We start from the raw sequence: 20386 nt of genomic DNA, 5'->3' as shown, positions 1-20386 counted from the left end.
AACACTTTTTGTTCATTAAATAATTCCATATATTTTCTTTCATAGTTTTGATGTCTTTGGTATTAATCTACTGTGTTTCAAATAATTAAAATAAATACAAACCCTTGAATGAGAAGGTATTTCCAAACTTCTGACTGGTAGTGTATATATATTTAGAGGAATGTGTATGAAGGCACACATTTTTCGTCTTATAAGTTTATTTATAATCCAAGCATGTGATACATAGATAGCTGTATCTATATTTCCAAATATAAATCCTGTTCTTCAATAATTGGATCAATGCCACAGGCCAAAATCATCTATAAATAGCTGTGACCTAACAAACATGTATGCAACCATTGATCATTCCCCATGGTTCAGCTACAGTTTGTGTACTTATTATGTGACACATACAGGATTTTGGTTATTAGTATGATGCAATTTCAGGTCATAGATGAGACAACTGACAGCAACATTGGCAGATGATTGGTAGCAACCTTTATTTTAGTTGTTCTGGCTTGATTTCATTCTTCAAAATCTGCACAGCACAAATTAATATGTCTTTCCACTTCACGGATAAACTGAGTGAATAAGCTAATGAGTTTTTAATGAGTTTCAAGCAGCAGTGGCTTGTTTGAAAGATACCTCTAGCATGTATTCGATGTTAGCAATCATTCCAAAAGTTATTTTAGTAACACTTAACATTTAAAACACTCTAATAACTGCTGTTTTTATTGAAAAGAACATTGAGTTCATTGTCTCATTGTACCCTCTTGATTCCCAAACTTTCTACCTGACTTTTCTTTCCCCTCTTAACTGTGTCGCTGTCTGGCCAGAGGTGCTAGCTATCTCTGCCTGTGCTGAATGTATTTTTTTCCTCCCCTCCCACTCTCACAGACCCCTGCAGTGGATCTCTGGGAAAAATGGCCTCTGTCTTTTTTCAGTAGCTTGAACAGTAATATAGCATGTGTCAGGGAATGGAAAACAAGGCTAAAAAATATGCAGCAAGAAGCAAACTGGTAGGAATGGATGGTTGAGCCTGAGGCTCGGCCTGTGGCTGCTACCAAGGAAGGAAGTGACTCTAATAGCCCAGCACAGTCCCCCACCCCCCACCTCCCCACCTCCCCACCGCCCTGCTCCTTGTTCTTCTACCACTACTGCTCCTTCTTCTCCCAAACTACTTTTTCACTGCTGTCTTGACTTCTTATTTCCTTTGTCTTATCTGGAAAGGCAAGCAAATGTAGGTCATGTACAGTGACAGAATCCATCCTACTAGTGCATTTGAATTGATCTCTTCCTTGGTGAAGTGTGCATGGACAGCCATACATGTAGAATTAATTGCCCATGTATTTGCTCTACATCTATCCTACATTGATGTTGCTGATCTTTTACATTTGCTGAAGAAGAAAAGCAATTAGTACACAAAATTAAAGTGGCTCTCTGCCTGCTTTTCTAAGGATCATTTCCTGCAACAAACTGAGTTTGAAATGAGGAACAAAAGCAGATTTTCCCAGAACAATTTCTATTGAGGACGGTGTCAAAGTGGAGAAGTTTGTGCTGTTTAATCTTGCCTTTCACTTTTTTGTTATTTGCAATCCAACAGTAAAACAAATCATCTCAATTGGATTAATTTTTCTTCCTCAGGGTATGAAGACAGCAGGGACTGTCGGGGGCCAGGTCCGGATGCCCGTTATGATCACACAGTCTGTCAGAGCACAAGGTAAGACATCTGCAGGCCTTCCCCAGCAACTATTGGGTCTCAAGATTCCAGTCACATGGATACTAACTGCAATTTTTATTTAGGGCTTTCAGAAAAAAATGTGCGAAATTATAAATACTGTAGCAACAAATATCCGTTGTAAGGTTTTAGTTACTCTTTGGTGAAAATCCTCTGACACACACTTCTTCCTTGTCTGGCCTCCAATTTTTAAGTCCCACCTGTAAGACTGCATGCTCGGCCAATATGTTTTGAAATGTTTCAAACTCTGCCTGACCTGCTGGTTAAACACACAGCCGGTGAAATAGGTTAAACAAAGATAGCCATTGGTGAAACTCTTGGTGTTCTCTCAGTAGGCTGTCAGATGTGTAAACGTCAGGAACCACAGAGAGAACAGGTGTTTTTTCCTGTCTGGTTATAAAGCCTTCTCAAACATTTGCGCTGCGCTTACTCACACTGATTCACAAACACTCTTCCCACAGAAGCCCCACAATATCGCCCCAACACCAACCGGGCGCTAACGCCCCTTAAGAGAGCTGTGTGCTCTCAGTGGTGTGTGTAATGTGTACGTGTTGTACCCTGTTTTTTGCTTGTGGTGTGTGTGTGTGTGTGTGTGTGTGTGTGTATGACTATGTGTGGTGTGCGATCTGAGGTGCATACAAATTTGATCTGCCCCCTTCCCAAGATTGCCTGCAGTGAAAAGATCTGTAGGTTGTTTTATGCCCATAAATTGGAATGCGGGGATAGTTCTAAAAATACTTTCTGTGCCTCTTGGCTAGGAACATGCCTGTTAAAAATCAAGTTTAAATTCACTCTGGCAGTCCTTGTGCCTCTCTGGAAAACGTGTCTCGGAGCAGGATGCGGTTAGGAGTGTAAGGAGAGCCGGTGAAGCGCAGTGATATTGACAGAGCGACGCTCTCCGCACCAACCTGGGGAGAGCGACAGTACCCGCTCCCCCCACCCATCTCCCCCTGCGAGGATGACAGACACAGTTGAAGGTAGTCGTCAGACAGAGGATATTTGACGCAGATAGAAAGGGACACTTCAATGATAAAATTATTCCCTTTCCTGTTTTGTTAAGTGTTTTCTCTTTGTTTTTTCTCCTGTTCCTAACAGGCACAATGGGGAGGGGAGCTATCATCCAAGCAGGCAAAAGTCCCATGGGCTTAGGCTGTTCAGATCTCTGGGAATCAGAAAAACAAGCTCAACGACCCAGGAGGAGGGCTCTTTCAGGTACATCTTGCTAGGAGAACCCCACTGTAAGAAGGGCCTGGTATTACAGGCTTCAGTCCACATGGGGGCAGCATTTCACTAAGATGCCTCTGCATGACTACAGGCTACACTCACAGCCCTAGCTGAGAGTGCTCATACCCAGTTTGCCTGCCTGGCCACCTGGCTGCCTGCCTGCCCGGCTGGTTGATCGGTGGTCCTTTCTCTCTTTGCCCACGACATAGCAACACATTTCCACCCCATAGATCACCCTCACCATCGCCCTCCTTGTGTCAGTGTCACAACCCATCGTCAGTATTACAAACGAGCTAAACCTTAATTTAGAAAGAAGGTAATTGTGTCCAGATGGCTGGAATTTCTGGATGCGGTTCTGAAAATACCTTTCGGTTAAGTCAAACATACGGTATTTAGCCCGCAGCTTAGCTCTCTCTTTCTCTCTGGTCTTTTCTCTGCTTCAGCTGGGCTTTTGTCTCAAACATAAAAGGTTCATCGCCCACATGCTGGTCCTTGTGGTCCATGTCTGTGTGAGTCTTTGTGTATTTGTGTTTGTCAGTGTGTGCTGCATATACGTGCAAGTGTGCGTGGATATGTTTGCATGTATGTCTCTACAGTATTCCTCTGTTTGTTTGTGTATCTGCTTGAGTGCACATGAACATATGTGTATATCCTACAAATCTAAGAGTGTTGTTTATGTGTGTGTCAAATGTGTGCATGTGTGTATTGACACTGACAGGAGTTAGGATTGCCCTAGTGTGACCGGGGCGGATGGAAGAAGAGTCTGGGTCACATGGGCCAACGGGTTCATGGTAATGGCTCGCGTCTCCTGAGGGGAAAGGCAGCGCCCAAGGCTCTGATTGATAAACCAATAAATCTTTAGCTGCGTTGGTAATTAAGCTGTCAGGCTCGCTTGTTACTGACGACCTTTTTCCCCCTGCGGTGATCACAGTGGCGTTCTGCACACACACCAACTGGTTCACGAAAGCCTGATAACACACAGTACCACTGTCCACGGAATAAATCATGTCACGGACATTTTGTAGCATATTTTCCTTTATCCAGGTCAGATCTGCACTTATGTGTTAAATAAGCTATGCGACGCTTGGCACCTTAACACTGATCTTATTTCTGTGGATGTGTGTGCCTCTAGATGGTTTCTTGTGTCTGAAACCTCTCAGGCTTATTCACTGTTTGCTGATGTTTTCTCACCTGAGGGTATAAACACGTTGAAACTAGTCTGTCATAACAAGGCGATCCTGCAGGCGTCATTGTGTCTTCACACCAGCGTCCAAAACTTGCAACACAAATGTAACGTACTTAAACTGTGAACAGAATCCTGTTTTCTGTGAAAAACAATGAAAAAAACAGTTATAATTTTCTTTAAAAGGTTGATTTTGCAGGCAATTTCAGAGTTCCACTGAGTTCAATCTTAAACATTTAGAGCCTACATCCCAGTTTTCCAAGTCAAAAGAATGTTTTGCTTGGCTTCTTACAGTACCGTCAAATGGACAACTAGCTTTAAAAGCAGTGAAAAATGTGGTCAAAGAAATACAAAAAATGTACCAGGTACAGTCTGCCTGGTCAGTGAGCATCCACCAGCCCCTCACCCCTCCATCCTGCACCAATTGGCTGTATTTGGGGACTGATGTGTGTATGGCTGTCACTCTGAGCCCCTGGTCCCAGCGGGCCAGCTGTAGCACAAACATACACATACACTCTGCAGGGCTTGTGGGGTTTCCAGTGCCGCCACAGCCTCCTGTGTAAGTGCTTGTGTGGTGTGTGTGTGTGTGGTGCGTGCCTGTTAGTGTGTGCATGCAGTTTACAGTACAGAGTGAAAGCAGCTGTCTCTGTGCCCCCCTCTCCTCCTCCTCAGCTCTCTCTGTAAACACTCAACATCCGCTGTAACTCACAGACGAGCCAGCCGATGGCCCTCAGCCCTCTGCCAACCTCCGAGCTCAGCCTCAGCCCCTCAAATCCAGCACTGTCCTACATGCTGGACACAATCCTGCACATAAACACAGGAGCACTTGCGAGTTGCTTGGGGAAGACACTCGCAGAGACACAAACAACCGAGGGAACAAAAGCGTTCACTGATCCCTGATGCTGATTTTGAAGTTCACTAGCCTCTTTCCATCTCTTCCAGCATTTTAGACTTTGCGTTTACGTCCTTTTGTTGCTCTTTGAATTCTATTAGATGAAAAGAAGGCTTTACCAATAAATTTGGCACAGTTCAACTTTAAAGTGACATCCCAAAAATTGTTGATACAGAGGCTTGAGGTTATGTTCAGATTTGGTGCTGTGCCACAACAAAGATGGTCCAAGAAATCCATATAGGTAATGTCTGCATTCCAAAATACTTAAGAAAAAACCCCCAGAAACTCTGAAATAGGATTTTTTTGTTGACTGCTGCATCAAACCAAGCTCTAATGGCACCTTTCTGGTGCATCATCAACATTACACCTCGCCAGGGTTTTGAATAATTACAGCGTGTGTGTGGGTGTTCCATTGATTTAATAAACATCAAGCAGCATCAAGCTTGTTGCTGGATTTATTTGCCCCCTTGTGCCAATACAGCTTCAGTGCTGTCATTCAAATGAGTCACAATCACATATCCCATCAGATGCCCAGTGAACCCAGTATTCTCTTCTTTATTGAGAACACTTCTCCAGTGGTTTGTGTCTCTCAGTGTGGGTGCAACAAGCCTGCATGGCCATGCTGTTAGTCACAGGGATCAATCATGGCCCCCCGCCTGGGCACAGAGACCTTTATTCACAGGGGTGGAAGGGTCTGTGTGATGGTGAAGGGGGTTGGGGGGGTGCAGGAGATCTGGATGCACCCCCATCCCCACATACACACATACACACCATCCTTTAAATGGCAATGCAATCCTCTCACCACCTATGGCGTGCCCTCTGTGAAACACAAGCTTGATATGGAAACGACATGCATATGTATTCATGTGACCGCCGGCTCCATGTCCCCGAGCCAACCCAAACCAATAACTGAGAGGCTGCTCTTTAGCTTCTGTGGAAGCTAATACATCTCTGCTTTATTAGTGCAGAGGGTAGTCGGAATGTTTTGCATTTCATATCTCATTCCTCCTTTTAATGTCAGACCTGTCTTTGGATTCTCATTTGATTTCTAGCCCTGCTGGTCTAAGTTGTTAGAAATCAGACCATCCAAGAAAAAGACACATTTACTCATGATATTAACATCGTTCTTTCATACCAGTTGATGTTTTATATACATGTACAGTGGCTTCTATGTAGATATCTCTTACGTATATTTCCTAGACTATTTATGTATGTTGCTCAATTGTTTCAGTGCATTTTTCTGGAAAAAATCGCAGAGGTGAAAATAAAAGAAATCGGGCTGTCTTTTTTTCTTCTTCTAAAGGATAATACTATTATACATTCAGAAAAATGCAGGGTTGTATGAACAAATGTCTGATCAGTGTCACTATGGTATGCAACTAGTCAGAGATAGTCTTGATCACTCACAGAAGACCAGTGATCCCTGGTTATGCAACAGCATTTGCAAGTTTCAGGAGTTTTAGTTGCTTTCTCTGTTTCATGCAGGTCCTGTGTGCGTGAAACTGTTGTTCCCTGCAACAGTAAGGCATAGGACTGGTCACAACATGCCAACCTGAGGACAACCCTTAAAACCAAGCCACAGGTCTGTGGCAATTTGCACATGCTCCAAAAAAGTGCTCTGCTGGCTTTTGTGATGCGGTTGCCCACTTACTCACTCTAATTAACTGCACCTGTATGCTTAGCTCCTAGATGGTAGCTCAAAACGTGAAGTGCTTTGGTACTATTTTAATTCAGTTTTACACAAAGTGCACATACTTTCGACTTTTTTTTTTTGTCTTTTAAGTAGAATTTTTAATTCAAAAGTGACTATCAAGGGGTCAGCAGGATAACTATGGTGTGCTGAAAGGGACAATAAAAGGCACATGATAAAAAATATGTACAGGCTAACCTTTGACCTTAATCAATGCAATAATTGCAATGACCCCGACACACTGAGCTATACTACAGCTGTAGTTGTGCTAGCACAATATGAAATATCTTTATGGTCGCTGTAGGTCTGTCGCAATATACTTGTATGATGATAACCTTCTTTTAAATGACATGAAATAATGATTTCAAATAGCATATGGAAATACCGTTTAATAATTGATCCATAGGAGGGGGGCAGTGGTGGGCGTCTTTGTAGGTTGCCATCTGCCATAACACAGAGAGAAGATGAAGAAAAAGCTGCAGTAGACGGGAGATTAGCAACCAGCTAGCTGGCTAGCTGTAGCAGTTTTAACACTTTAAAGCTAATGTCACAAGATTTTCTGCCTCTCTGGGGCTGCTTAATACATAGAAAATGTATACTTTGTAACCATACAGTTAGCAGTTTCTTTCAGTTCCGTAACTTATGATTGTAAGGGAAATAACAAATACATCAGTTCAAAATAAATGTTTTGACAGTACAGAAACTAATAACTATCGTTTTAAGATGCAATCCCCTCTTCAAAGATTAACGCCATAGACTGTTAAATACATAAACATGGTCTCTGTGACATCACCCTCAGTTCTTGCTGTTTTGAAGCCTATCCCTGGCAGTCCCTATAGTGGCAATTCTGACTCAACCTAACCTTTGGTCAACCTAACAAGAGCTTGAGTTGAGGTGGTCTTAATCCTGATTTATACTTCTGCGTCAAATCGACGGCGTAGCCTACGCCGGAGGTCCACGTAGCTCCCATACCTTCGCAGAGGCCTACACATGTGGCTGACGTGCACCTTCTCCAAATTGTCACTGCGTGTAAAATCGTCGCCAACTGCAAGCCTTGTGATTGGTCCGCTCGGGCGGCATTGTATTTTCCGCACTTACACCACACCATGGAAAAGTAAACAGAGATCATTGCGGGGGCCGGAAGCAGGAGACCGGTTATCAGAGAGACCACACTACCCTCAAGCGTTTTCGGCGGAGTATTGCTGTGCTTCACGGACACATCGACACAGAAGTATGTGGTGCAAATGTCCGCGTCAGCCCCTGCTGCGTAGGGGCGACACAGAAGTATAAATCAGCCTTTAGCCTCCTTGCTAACAGCTACAATGTGCCTGCCTGTCAGTCAACTCAGCCAAGCCCCTAATTATGCAAAACTCTTAACTTTCTATCTTTAAAAATAAGTTATAAATAACTAACCCCCTATACAGTGTATGTGGATAGAGAAATGAGCAGTTTTTTTAACCAAACACACGTGTTTACTTTTGTTGTGAAGATCCGCTTCATTGAATGGGGGTTTATGTCGCTTCTGCCTCAAGTGGACATTGAGGAACTACAGCTTTTAGCACTTCTGCATTGGCTTCACATCTCAAGACCAGAGGGTTGATGTGGCATGTGAATGTGCATACCTGGACGTGCCAGTCCTTCTCCAATCCGGATACGTTTTGAGGACCTTGTACCAACTATACTAGCGAAATCAAGAAAACGGGCCTTTCAAGAGAGACGTCCCTAATGCAGTCAGTCCAAGTCTTTACTCAAGTCTAAGTCATGGACTCAATTACTACAACACTGAACCTCGTCATATATCACAGATAAAATATGAAAGTAACATACCATACTTCACCAACACCATGTAACTCAACTACTGGTTGAACTACTGTCTTACGTAGCTTCGAATGACACATAACCAAAATAATATCCATCTAAAATTAAACAGTTGTTTTAACATGACAGAATTTTCATAATTTCATTTTTAAGATGAAACACAGGGATATCATAATATTGCTAGTGGATTATGTAACTGCATTAGACCACATTGTGTTGCATTTGTTGTCACCATGGCTTAACACATGAAAATGAAAATCATGTATAACAGGACTGTGATTTACCTCCGTAAGGCAAAAGCATGTCCCATACTTCTGTCTTTACAAGAAGAGAAATGTTGTATTCTATGGGGATTGTGTTTGCTTTTCTTTAAAGAGCTTGTTATCAATACATTGTTTTACCAACCATAGGGTCATCTACCTGCATGGCGCATATAACATGACTGCACACATAGTTTCAAGCTGTGAAAGAGTAGTGTTTCTTCCTGACGTGGCCTTAGGCATGTTTCTCTTCAGGACAGGTTAAGTTATCCATGAGGACGTGATGAAGAAAAGGTGCACAGCCTGAGGTTGCAGCACAGGGTATAAGCCTATGTATCCATGCTTGTGTTGTTGTGTAGATTCCCTCTGTGAAGGCATAATTAGACTTAGCGCTTGAGGAGAAGGGGAAATAAGAGAGAAGGTAGAGGTGTGTGAGGTTCAGGGAGTTGCTCTAATCGTCTTTGTCAACCTCCCGCCGTGGTGTCAAGTTTCATATCGACTCTCTGTGGTTGCACCAAGGAGCAGGAGGGCCTCTGCGGGGTGGGGTTTACTGTTGGTGTGTGCGTACATGCATACACAAAAGCACAGCATCACACGCATAAACCAACAAACTGTCGCAACCAACATTGGTGGCATGAACGTAAATGATTGTGGAGGTGAGCCAGTGAGTGGCGAGAGGCCACCCTGTGTGTGTTCTGTGGTTCTTTGTTCCCTCCGTCAAAGCCACTCAGAAAGTCCTCCTGGCCAGTCCTGTAAGCACAACACGTCAGCGCTCGGCTAATTCAACCCAGAATCAGAATCATTACTTGCCAAGTACAATAATTGTAGAGGAATTTTTCTTGGTGACAACTCGCAAGGAAAGTTACAGCCTCCTTAGGATGTAGGAACTTCATTGGATGTCAAATGCAATGACCCAAACCCAAATTTTCTATGTCCCTGCTAATATGTTAGAACGTGTAAATAAAATGAATTCGGCTTTAGGCTTGTGAGAAATGACCAGGTCATCAAGAAAATACAAAGCCAAGCCTTGTGCAAATGGAGTTTGTTGACATTATAATATAACCCGATTCATCACAGCCCTGTGCAGATCCTCAGGAGCTTTCTCACCAAGCTCTTTCCAAACACTCCGACACAAACAGACTCTCTGATGGGAATTCTATGCCATTATGACCGAAGAATTGCACTCTTTGGCAAATCTAATGCATATTGTTATCATAGTAATACAATATCTAAGAATGCATTTTGATAATGTTCAGGCATTAATACAGACATAAAGTATGTCTTAGGGTTTGAACACAGGGCTATTATGTCTCCAGACTGGAATCTCATTTTGGTAGCGCATTAAGCAGAGTTGCGTGCAAGCAATTTTATTTTTGCTTCAATTTTGTGGTTACCTTTCACCCATTCACTTTGTTTCATAAGAATACAGGGAAGGCCGGCTATTAAGAGTCATGTGCTGTGACAAGTGCACAATCCTCCCTTGATAAAGATTAAATCAATCACATATTACACTTATGTAGAGGCATTCTTCAGAAGATATCCTTTGGTTTGGATTTAAATCTTATCCATTGTAGGTTTCATGTCTTTCCCTGGTATTACACCCAGGCAGCTGTATCTGTGCCTGCCTGGTTGGCATTTCTGGTCCATCTGGAGCTCAGCCTCGACAACACCAAGCTGCTCTTCTCATGGAAGGCTTCTCACATCCTTGGCATTTCCATGAACATTGAGAACTCTCTGGTGTTCCTGGCTTGGATTTCGAACACAGGGATCTATTTGCTGCTAACATCCCTTGTGACAACATGTACCTGCAGATTGGTTCTCTATAACATCAGGGGAGATATGTCCACGCCTCAGCCAGAAGGCAGCACATGTTCTGGTCCAGGTTGCTGTTCTCTCATACCTTGATACAACAATCAGCTCCTGCTTGTGACCTCTGGGTCATCGATCCCTGCAGCTCATCCAGACGCCAGCAGCCAAAGTTCTCCCACACCTGATTGCTCCTCCATACCCTTTTTTAGTGGTGCTCAAGTTTCATACTACGGCTTTCTCATGCTCATGGTCAAACCGTACATTACAAGCTGTTCATCCCTGCCAATCAGCTTGCGATAGAGGCCAAAGAAGCCTGCTGCAAGCTCCTCATGAACGTTGACCTCTGGAAAGCAGAAACTCAGTTTCATTCTGTTAAGTTATCAAGTCATAAATTAATTGAAGAAATCCAAAACATATAAAGTGCATGGTTCTTTCAAACTTCATGTTCTATCCACACATTATTTTTGATGCATTTTTTAAATCCTTTATATTACAGGGATGATGATGACATCAATGATGTTGCCTCCATGGCTGGGGTGAATCTTAACGAAGAGAGCGCCAGAATACTCGCCACCAACTCTGAACTCGTGGGAACGCAGATCCGCTCATGTAAAGACGAGGCCTTTCTCCATCCGGGACTTCTCCATCGACGAATTCTGGAAACAGGTAGGACAAGTTTCTCTTCTCGATCTCGCAGGGTAGAGTTATTGCAGCACATAAACAATTTACCCTCACACTTCCACTCTAAACACAACCCAGAGGTAAAAAATCCAGGCTGTTGAAGTGATGAAATCCCTTTCTGTTGTCTTCTGTGTTCGGAACATGTTGTTTCTGTATTTATAGTGTCATCACTAAAGACAGTTTTGATTTTCTCTCCTTCTGTGGTTCAGACTGAGCCTTTCTTGTTTGGCCTCGGTTTAAATTTGATACACTTAACAATTCTTTCACCTCCTTTAATGAATTCTTCAGTGGCTGTCTGAACTCACTGGACCCCAGGCACACACATAAATACTTTATGGGTTTGTCTTTTGAAGGCTGGCTGTCAGATTGTCCTCTGGACTAAAGGAACAGAGTTTAGAGGAATGAGACTTGGCAGTGAGATTTTGATTCTCTCTCTCTTTATAGTGAATCTTGACACTCTGATAGCACACAGTATTGCGTGTGCTAATCGATACAGGCGGAGGGTTCTGGGTTTGTTTGCAGCATTACATGAGAGTGATAGTGTCTTCATTACCTCCTTTTGCTACCGGCAGTCCATTTTATTGCTTGAAATATACTCCAGGCTCTTGCTGCACTGGGAAACCTGTGAAAACGTATAATGAGCATTATTACTCAAAATAAAACTACGCCTAGCATCTTGCTTCTGTGCACCAGATCAAAAAACACACAGCATAATTCCACGTGACGGGGAGTCTAGCGCCCTCATCTTGTTTCATCTCAATTAAAGTATCTTTAGAGCGTAGCACCGAGGCCTGCAGGTCATGTTTCGTTACGTGGACTCTTGGCGTGGTTGTTATCCCGTCACCTTGGGGCAGAGGGGTTGTTTAAAAATATAAATCTTTCCTCAGGGGGGCACGCAGCATGATACAGGGCAGGAGGCTAGGGCGCCCCCTGCTGGGGAAGTGGCACTTCTGCAGCTTTGTTGTGTCAGTGATTGGCCTCGCCGCGCTCTCAGCTGACAGCAGTCCGAGGGAGGCTCCCCCGGCCTGCCAGCTCCACTCAATCAGAGAGCCTCGGCTGCTCCTCTTCACTGTAAAAGCACTAAGTTAGATTAAGCTCTGCTTTCTTATTCAGTGCTGAACATCCTGCCCTAGCTTCACTGCGACCTTTCCTGCCCCTGTTTTCCCCACAGAAAGTTGGGTCCAGCATCTTTTCTTTGTTGCTTTATTCTAAATCACTTAAGTCCTGATTCCTGTTTTTTTCTCCTTTATTCTTTCTTTTTTTTAGTAATGGTTCCAGGAGAGGTTGTTGGCTTCCTCTTTCTATCCCCGTCTTTATTCCCCCCTTTATGTCTCTGTGTCTTGTTTCCTCTCCTCTCTTATTCATCCCCTCTGAACAAACACTTGTGCCGCCCTCCCTTTCCCAAACCTCTCTCTCCCTCCCTTAAAAAATACTCTTCAGGCTGGTCCTTTAGCTGTTGGGGGGGGGGGGGTAAATTTGTGAAGCTGCAAAACAGCACTCCACTTTCTCCATCTCTGGAACGAGAACACAGGCACAGCTGGAGCTCTCAAGAAAAGCTCCTCAAAGTAATGATAGTCCACTGATGTCTTAAAGGTCCGCACACGTACAACTGAGATTGATTGATGATTGAAACAGCTAATCACAACATGTCACTTTACACATGTGGACCAACATAACACGACTGAATGACACAGATATGCAGAATAATTCTTTGTATTCTCTTTATTTCTGTCATGTTTTATTTCCATACAAAGTAACTCTAATACCTGAAAGCGTGCTGATATACAACAAATATCATGTGTGGATAATTACATCAGTATCATTCCCAAATCTACTTTGATGGCACAATCTTCCTCGAGAGAAGTAATAAAAAGATATGGCTGATTAGATGCTATGTGTTCCTGAGCATCATTTCATGTAACTTGGACATGATTCGCTTTCAAAACAAAGGTAGTGCCTCATACTGCGCTCGCATCAAATCAGTTTTACCAGAAAACAAGCTTGACCTGCTACTGAGGAAAACACAGGTCAACACAAACATGTGAGCCATCCAACTATAAGGCTATAGTATCTCTCTCTCTGCATGAGAATCAGTCAAACCGTTACAAATTGTTATTGCTCTAATTTGTACTAGAAACACAATTTGTTGATTGATGAAGAGAGAGGGGTTGAGAAGGTTCTTTAGAAAACAGTAATTACATATAGATGAGAAGAGGGATGGCTTTGTCCACAGGGGGTGCCAAAATCAGCACAACTTCATAGGAGCTTCAAAAGGCACTGCCACTGAAATCTGGAGTATAAGTTGCTCCGGTTTATAAGACACTGTCTTTTTTTTGGATGTAGTTTCTCTGCAGCACAGAAGTTTGTCCTAATACGATGTGGTTTTGCAATGTGGAGTTTGCAGTCTTTCTTGCTACCAGTGCGGTAGCGGATGATAACTTATATAGCTGTGAGGTATGAGGCCATTGTCTCCAACTAATTTTTCTTGACCCACGCCACCCACCTCTGCTGGTCACTTGTCCTAAAATGAGCAGTCTTTTTAATCCAACCGGCACTCCGCAGAGTTTGTTTACTTAATAGTTTGCAACCGTTTTATTAAATGCATGAGTATTATGACCAAATAAGGGAGAAAAGCTGTGAAAAAATGACACTGCCAGCTTGGTACACATCACTATGAACCCCAGCGTACCTTGTGTTTTGCACGGGCCACTTGAGGGTTGATGGTGCCATCCTCTGTGTAAAGTACGCCTCTCTGGTCACACCAGTATGTAGGATTCAGCTCACTTTTTAAAAGGGAACAAAGTATTAAAGTGCACTGAATGTTACAGTGATAGTGTTTCTAAAGACCCTTGTTGAGAGCAAAGAAACATCAGCAGTAGGTATTTCAAGGTATAATTTAGTTTGGGTTACTAATTACTTTTCCTGTTTACTGACTGCGACTTTTGATGGGGACTCTTGTTGCTATGGATACCATTCTGTTCTATACTAAATAGATATATTCATACACCCAGGCCTTCATGTCTCTGTTGGGTTTCTTTATGTTGCCTGTTGACTTGAAAGTGACAAGCAGATAGCTGCAGTCAAAGAATGTTAAGTGTTATCTAACATGAGCAGATTTTATACGATGATGATGACAGCATAAAAACACCATACAGAAAATAATACATGATCTAAGCTGTCCCCATCTGATATATTATCAACCCCTTAAAACAACTTTCTGGATAACCTGATATGTTTTAATATATACGTACAATCCAAATCATGTTGACCTGAGGCTAAGACAAATATGTACAGGAAGCTGATAAGAGAGCAGAATGATGGGAATATGACTGTAGATCATCATACCTCCCAACACTCAAGAGATTTCAGTTCATTGCTAATGTTACCATGCTCACAAGGCTATTGCTAATGCTATGCACAGTGTTGCAGTGGTTAGCTCTGTCCCTCCACAGAGATAAGTTTCTGCCCACGAACAGGACAAGCGAAACAGATAACAGATCCGTGTAAAGTCAGTTCAGAGCACCTGGCCTTACCAAGCCCATGGACAAATTCCTTGATGCAAACTGTTTTATATAGAGGATTTACTGCCTGGAATATGCTATATCAAAAGATTTATTTTAAGCTTGAGATCGACTCAATGTGATTGTAAATTACTGTTTTTTTATTGTTATGCGTGGACTCCAGGAAGACTAGCGACCACGTAGTGGAAGCTAATGGGGATCCGAATAAAGAATGAAGAATAAAGGATGGATAGATTTAAGAAAATGGAAAATAAATGAAACAGCTGACCTGTAGGTGGTGCTAGACGAAACCTACACAGGACATAATGTTCTCCAACAGACTTAGACATGGCTTGTCCAATATAAATCAATCAATCAATCAATCAATCAATCAATCAATCAATCAATCAATCAATCAATCAATCAATCAATCAATCAATCTTCATTTGTATAGTGCCAAATCACAACAAACGTTATCTCAAGACGCTTTTACAAACATAGCAGGTGTAGACCATACTCTGTTAAATTATTAACAAAGACCCAACACCAAGACATGATAAGATCCAGTCCCCTCTACTGACAGGACTCGATCTTATGTCTTCTTAAACCAGCATGAGCATTGCACATTGCTGTATTTAGCTAGTTACAGCAGCGAGGAAAACTTCCTTCTAACAGGCAGAAACCTCGAGCAGAACCAGACTCATGTTAGACAGCCATCTGCCACGACCGAAGCACAACTACTATTACTACTGATACTATACTATTCTATGTCTGGGTATATTCACAATGTCATATGATCCTCAAAATCATTAGGAAACATTTCCTTTGAATCATTATTTGTCATTATTATTCAATCATTATACATAGTAGGTAAATTCACTCTGATCCAACCTGGTGGATGATTTACAGACCCACTTCACCGTCTGTAAAACCATCATTCTTGCAGATTGAAAATGAAAATATCCATCTAACTGAATATGTTTAAATCTTTATTGCAGAATATTCTCGTTATGTTTTCTGTTTTTAATGTCGAAAAGAAGCAAATTTCATTAGAGTTGGTCGGTTCAGTCTCTTTCTAGCTGTGTTAACGGCCTTTTTATTCCGGGGTGAAAACAGTGATTTGTTTCAGTACGAGTTGAAAAGCAGTTGTTTTTGCTCTCAGGAACGTGGTTCTTAAGTCTCTTAAACTTTCTTTGAAATATTAATGTCCCTGAAAGATCTTATTTTGAGGAAGCAGAAGCCTATTAGTGTTTTTCTTTGACCTTGTGACATCGCCACATGTATTGCCACTGTAATTATGAGGCTAACAGGGCTCCCACCATCCATTTCAAAGCAGCCTGAGCGAGTGAGGAGTATATGTATTGTTCAGCTGATTTAAATAATTGGTGTGGTTTACTTAAAAGGGTGCCAGAGAGAAAATTATGGTAATGGAATAATTTAAAAAGAAGTTGGAAACAGATAGTAACCCTCCCAAAGTCTGTCCTCTTCTCTTTTGTTATGGCTTCAGATGAGTTTTGCTCCGAGGAAACTAAATTATCCTTCTGCTGTGAAGAGATGGTCAATGTCGTTTACACACTCAGAGGAGCATAGCTAGTAAAGCCACTCTGGAATTAGCACTAAGACTGTGAAACAAATTAACTTTTTTCCTATTTCTAGGATTTGATTGCGTGTACTAATCCAGGCAGTTGTTCTGTGTGAAGTGAGTACACAGTGTGTAAAAGTGGAGGTACTAAATGAGGAAATTTCGTTTGTAGTGAAACAATTACCATCCATGTGCTTAGCTATGTTGTTTCAATTAGAACTGAAAGTGAAGTAGAGATAAAATATTCTCATTTTATGAAATAAAAAAAGATTATATTATAAAAATCACACTATAGTATGAATAATCAAAGTTTCAATGGTATCAACTCTCCATCAAATCAGTGCTATAATTAAGTAAATTTTTTTTTTTTTTTTGAGGAGCAAAAGCATAAACTGGACCTGTTGAGTGAGAGAGAGAACCATCGGGATCAATGCTACCGATCACAAAAGATTGGGTTCGTTCTTGATGCATGTGTCTTTCTCTTACAGCTAAGAAATTTGGAGTCACGGAAGTTCCCATGGAGGCAGTGACGTTCATCTCACACGCAACGCAGTCACGACTTCGGACAGTGGTAGAAAAAGTTTCAACGATCGCACAGCACCGTCTGGACTCCTGTAAGGTAGGAAGAACTCTAACTGACATTCCAGATCACACACACACACACACACACACACACACACACACACACACACCCCTACACACACACACACAAACACACACACACACACACACACACACACACACACACACACACACACACACACACACACACACACACGCTTATAACACAAGTGTTATGAGTCTTTCAATCAATTTCTCAGAATCCTAATCTTTTTCCAGTTAGTGTCCAATTGTAATCTGCTCAAACAAGGGACACCAACTTTCAACTCCCCCTCCACAATTTTTACTGTCCTACAGTTGACACAAGAAAAAAAATATAGAAAGTTCTTAGATGTATTTAAACTGAACAGCAATTAAGTTTGTTGTGTGACAAAATGTTATGGAGTGTTAGTGGCGCATTAATGCACTGTTGGGGCAGAGGACTCAAATTTGTAACCTGACACAAATGGTTCAAGATTCATGTTGTTTCAATTCAATTTCTGCTCCAAAATATTTTTCTACTTGAGTGACAACTTTGCCTGACACTGAGTCACAAAAGCCAAACAGCATCTACTGAGATGCACCAGCAGTTATTGGAAAACAGCCGTCTCAAAGATGTATTCTTGTTACCTTGCAAATGTAACTGATGAAGCATGACTTTTTATTTTCAATAAATCTGCATCATGATGTTAGACTGGCAAAGTTGTAAGCTTGTTATTTGCAATCAAAATGGGTAAATGGGCAAAAGGTAAATTTTGTTTATTGGGTTCAAACCTCCAAAGCAGACCTCTGTGTGACTTACTGTTTACTGTGAAACTGAGACTCACCTAAAAAAGCAGAATATGCACTCCTAGGCTTGAACAGAACGGCCGGAGGAACGTATTCCTTCAATCTTCCTCAGGGAATGTGTTGAATCAAGAAATGATGTATTCCCACCAACAGCCACATTTTCAAGAACCTGGAGTGCTGAAGTGTCTTTGAAACTTGACTCTGAGATGCTCCTGAAGGGCATTAAAGGGGCTCTCTTTGCAGTGCTATCACCATCAGTTAAGTAAATGGTTGAATCAGAGGAGAAAACTATTTCTGTTAAGATGAAAAATTGTGATGTGTGTAAGTCATTTTAAACAAACATAATACGAACAAATATAAGAACAACAAACCCAAAACATGTAAAGGGTTGCCAAGCCAACAGTCCAGTCATTTATGATTTGCAAATATGCAAATACAGTCACTATGTATGTATGGATTCATTTCCGTTTGTGTAATATTTCCAAAAGAATAACATACAAATGTGTCAAATACTGTTGCTTATTTGTCAGTCTGATCGGCTATTATTGTTTTTGAGATACAGAGCTGCTCCAAAAATGTGTTTTTCCTTTGCCCACATTGCACCCCTCCAACAACTTCACAAAGTTCTGGTCAAGTTTCTTCCAAAGTCCTGCAGGGAGATAGACAAACAAGTGGTACAAAAACCTAATAACAAAATATCATGTAGAGCATCATTAGATATACAAAGCATTGAGCAGTGACAGGATTGATCAAGTCCTAATTCCCTAATATTCAGTCAACAATCAAAATGCCACAACACACTGAAGCTGCCATTCTGTTTGGATTAACAAGAGAGGAAAATGACAAATGAGGTCTGATCTCTAGGACAGAACAAACCACGTTATATCAACTGTCCTGTTATCTGAACGTTTCCATCGATGTAGCTGTTCTCACAAATGAGCAAACCTCTGTGAAATTGCGCACTCTGTAGAATTAAAACTTTACTTTAAGAAATTACATCAGGACTTTGGCACACACAAATACTTAGACCAACAAACTTGAACATGGTCATTTTTGTACATTCCACACATAAACACAGTGGCATACTCACAAATGCACTTCTATCTCTGTCACACTATATCCAATAAAAAAAATGAAAGTTTACCAGCAACATTAAACCTTAAAAGTTAATATGAGGAATACTTTTGCCCTTAAGCCCTTAAGTTTATAAACAGAAGAGCTCTGACTCCCTTCAGTCAGCCAAAACTTGAGGTACAAAAGAACTTCTAATGTTTGCGTACCTGCATTCTTTCTCCGTTGTTGGTGAGTCTACCTCTCGTAGCCCTTAAACGTAACCACAAAACCACATTTAATTGGTGCACATTAAAGCACAAACCCATCTCCAAAAACGTGGCATTGTTGGGAGAAGTGGAGGAAACTTTGAAAATGTGTTTTTCCTAAAACCAAGAAGAGAGGATAGGGAGGAGGGAGGAAGAGCATCGCTACTGCTGTCCCCATCTTGTTTTGCGCTTCTTCTCCGGTTCGTTCGTGCTCTTCCTTTTTTGTGGTTTTGTAAATGAGGTGTGTGTTAGAGAGGCATGAAGCTCTGTGAAGCCACTCTGTTGACATCAGCGAAAAAAAGAAGAAAAAAGAAAGAAAAGACCAAAAGACAAAGCGGCCTTAAAGAGCAAACCGGGCCTAGGCAACGGCAGCAGGAGCTACGGCAAGAGTGCAGGCTCAGCGCTGCAACAAAGAAGAGGAAGGCTGGATGAGAGAGACCGAGGGGAGGGGGCGGAGGGAGGCTGGCGATGAGCCTTCTCTGATGTGTCTTTGTGCTCTGTGCCACCCAGCGTCTCTCATCCACTCATGGAAACAGGCACACACAGACACACATCCACACAGGCACACACACATAAGAAAAAGAGAGTGATGAAGAAATCAAGGAGCGCAGGGCTACACAAGAGACACACAATCACACACTCTCATACAAATAGACAAACATGTAATATAAGCAATTATCCTATTAACTTTTGATGACCTACAAAAGTTGTTTTTCAACTTTGTCATCCATTTCTCATTGGAGGAGTGATGCACCATGTGCAAGGAGAGAAGTTTGTCTGAAAATGGACGCTCTATGTAACCAATACATTGGAATCCTGATTTTTTAAATTGGATGGTAATCCATCGACAGTATACTGTAGTTTTTTTTGTAATGCTTTTTATGTGTGGGTATTTCCAACCACATATGCAATAAATGTATCAAAACATGGTCAAAACAAGTGTTCATTTGATTTAATATCTGACTAGTGCATTCAATTGTAACAAAGTCTCAATGACTGTCAACTTATCAATTCATGATGAGGGCGGACCCATGAATATTTTAAATAATTTTTAGTCAGGATCACACAAACCTAGAATCTCTGTTTGAATTTCTTTTTCTTTTTTGCTCTTCATGATTATCTTCAGTATATTTTTTCAATTTTGTAATTTTGTCTCAACCTGTTTGGCTTTCTCTTCTCTCAAACAGTGTTTTCCTAACTCAGTAGCCTTTTTCTCATGAACGTGTCCCTATGAATTCACAAAATGCAAAGCAACACAATTACTTTCACATCTCAGACACAAGTAGTCAATTAATCTACAAGTCAACTTTGAGAGGATTCTG

At 41.6% G+C, this 20386-nt stretch overlaps 1 protein-coding gene and 1 long non-coding RNA gene across 2 annotated transcripts in view; one reads left to right on the top strand and one right to left on the bottom strand.

Annotated features, from left to right (window-relative positions):
* Positions 1-20386, top strand: part of LOC117810596 (transcription initiation factor TFIID subunit 4) — a 110568-nt gene that overhangs the window by 30956 nt on the left and 59226 nt on the right. Inside the window, 5 exon segments of the mRNA XM_034680509.1 lie at positions 1624-1699; positions 2813-2865; positions 2867-2925; positions 11087-11259; positions 16845-16975. Of these exon segments, the coding sequence (XP_034536400.1) occupies positions 1624-1699; positions 2813-2865; positions 2867-2925; positions 11087-11259; positions 16845-16975 (492 nt within the window).
* LOC117810597 lies at positions 11083-14192 on the bottom strand. Its single transcript, XR_004630807.1, has 3 exons — positions 13964-14192; positions 11828-11896; positions 11083-11249 (listed from the first exon to the last, which is right to left on the bottom strand). It is a non-coding gene; the product is annotated as an uncharacterized LOC117810597 (long non-coding RNA).

Source organism: Notolabrus celidotus, chromosome 3 (assembly GCF_009762535.1).
Source record: "Notolabrus celidotus isolate fNotCel1 chromosome 3, fNotCel1.pri, whole genome shotgun sequence".
Lineage (NCBI taxonomy): Eukaryota > Metazoa > Chordata > Actinopteri > Labriformes > Labridae > Notolabrus > Notolabrus celidotus.
This window is presented reverse-complemented; position numbering and strand designations above follow the sequence as displayed.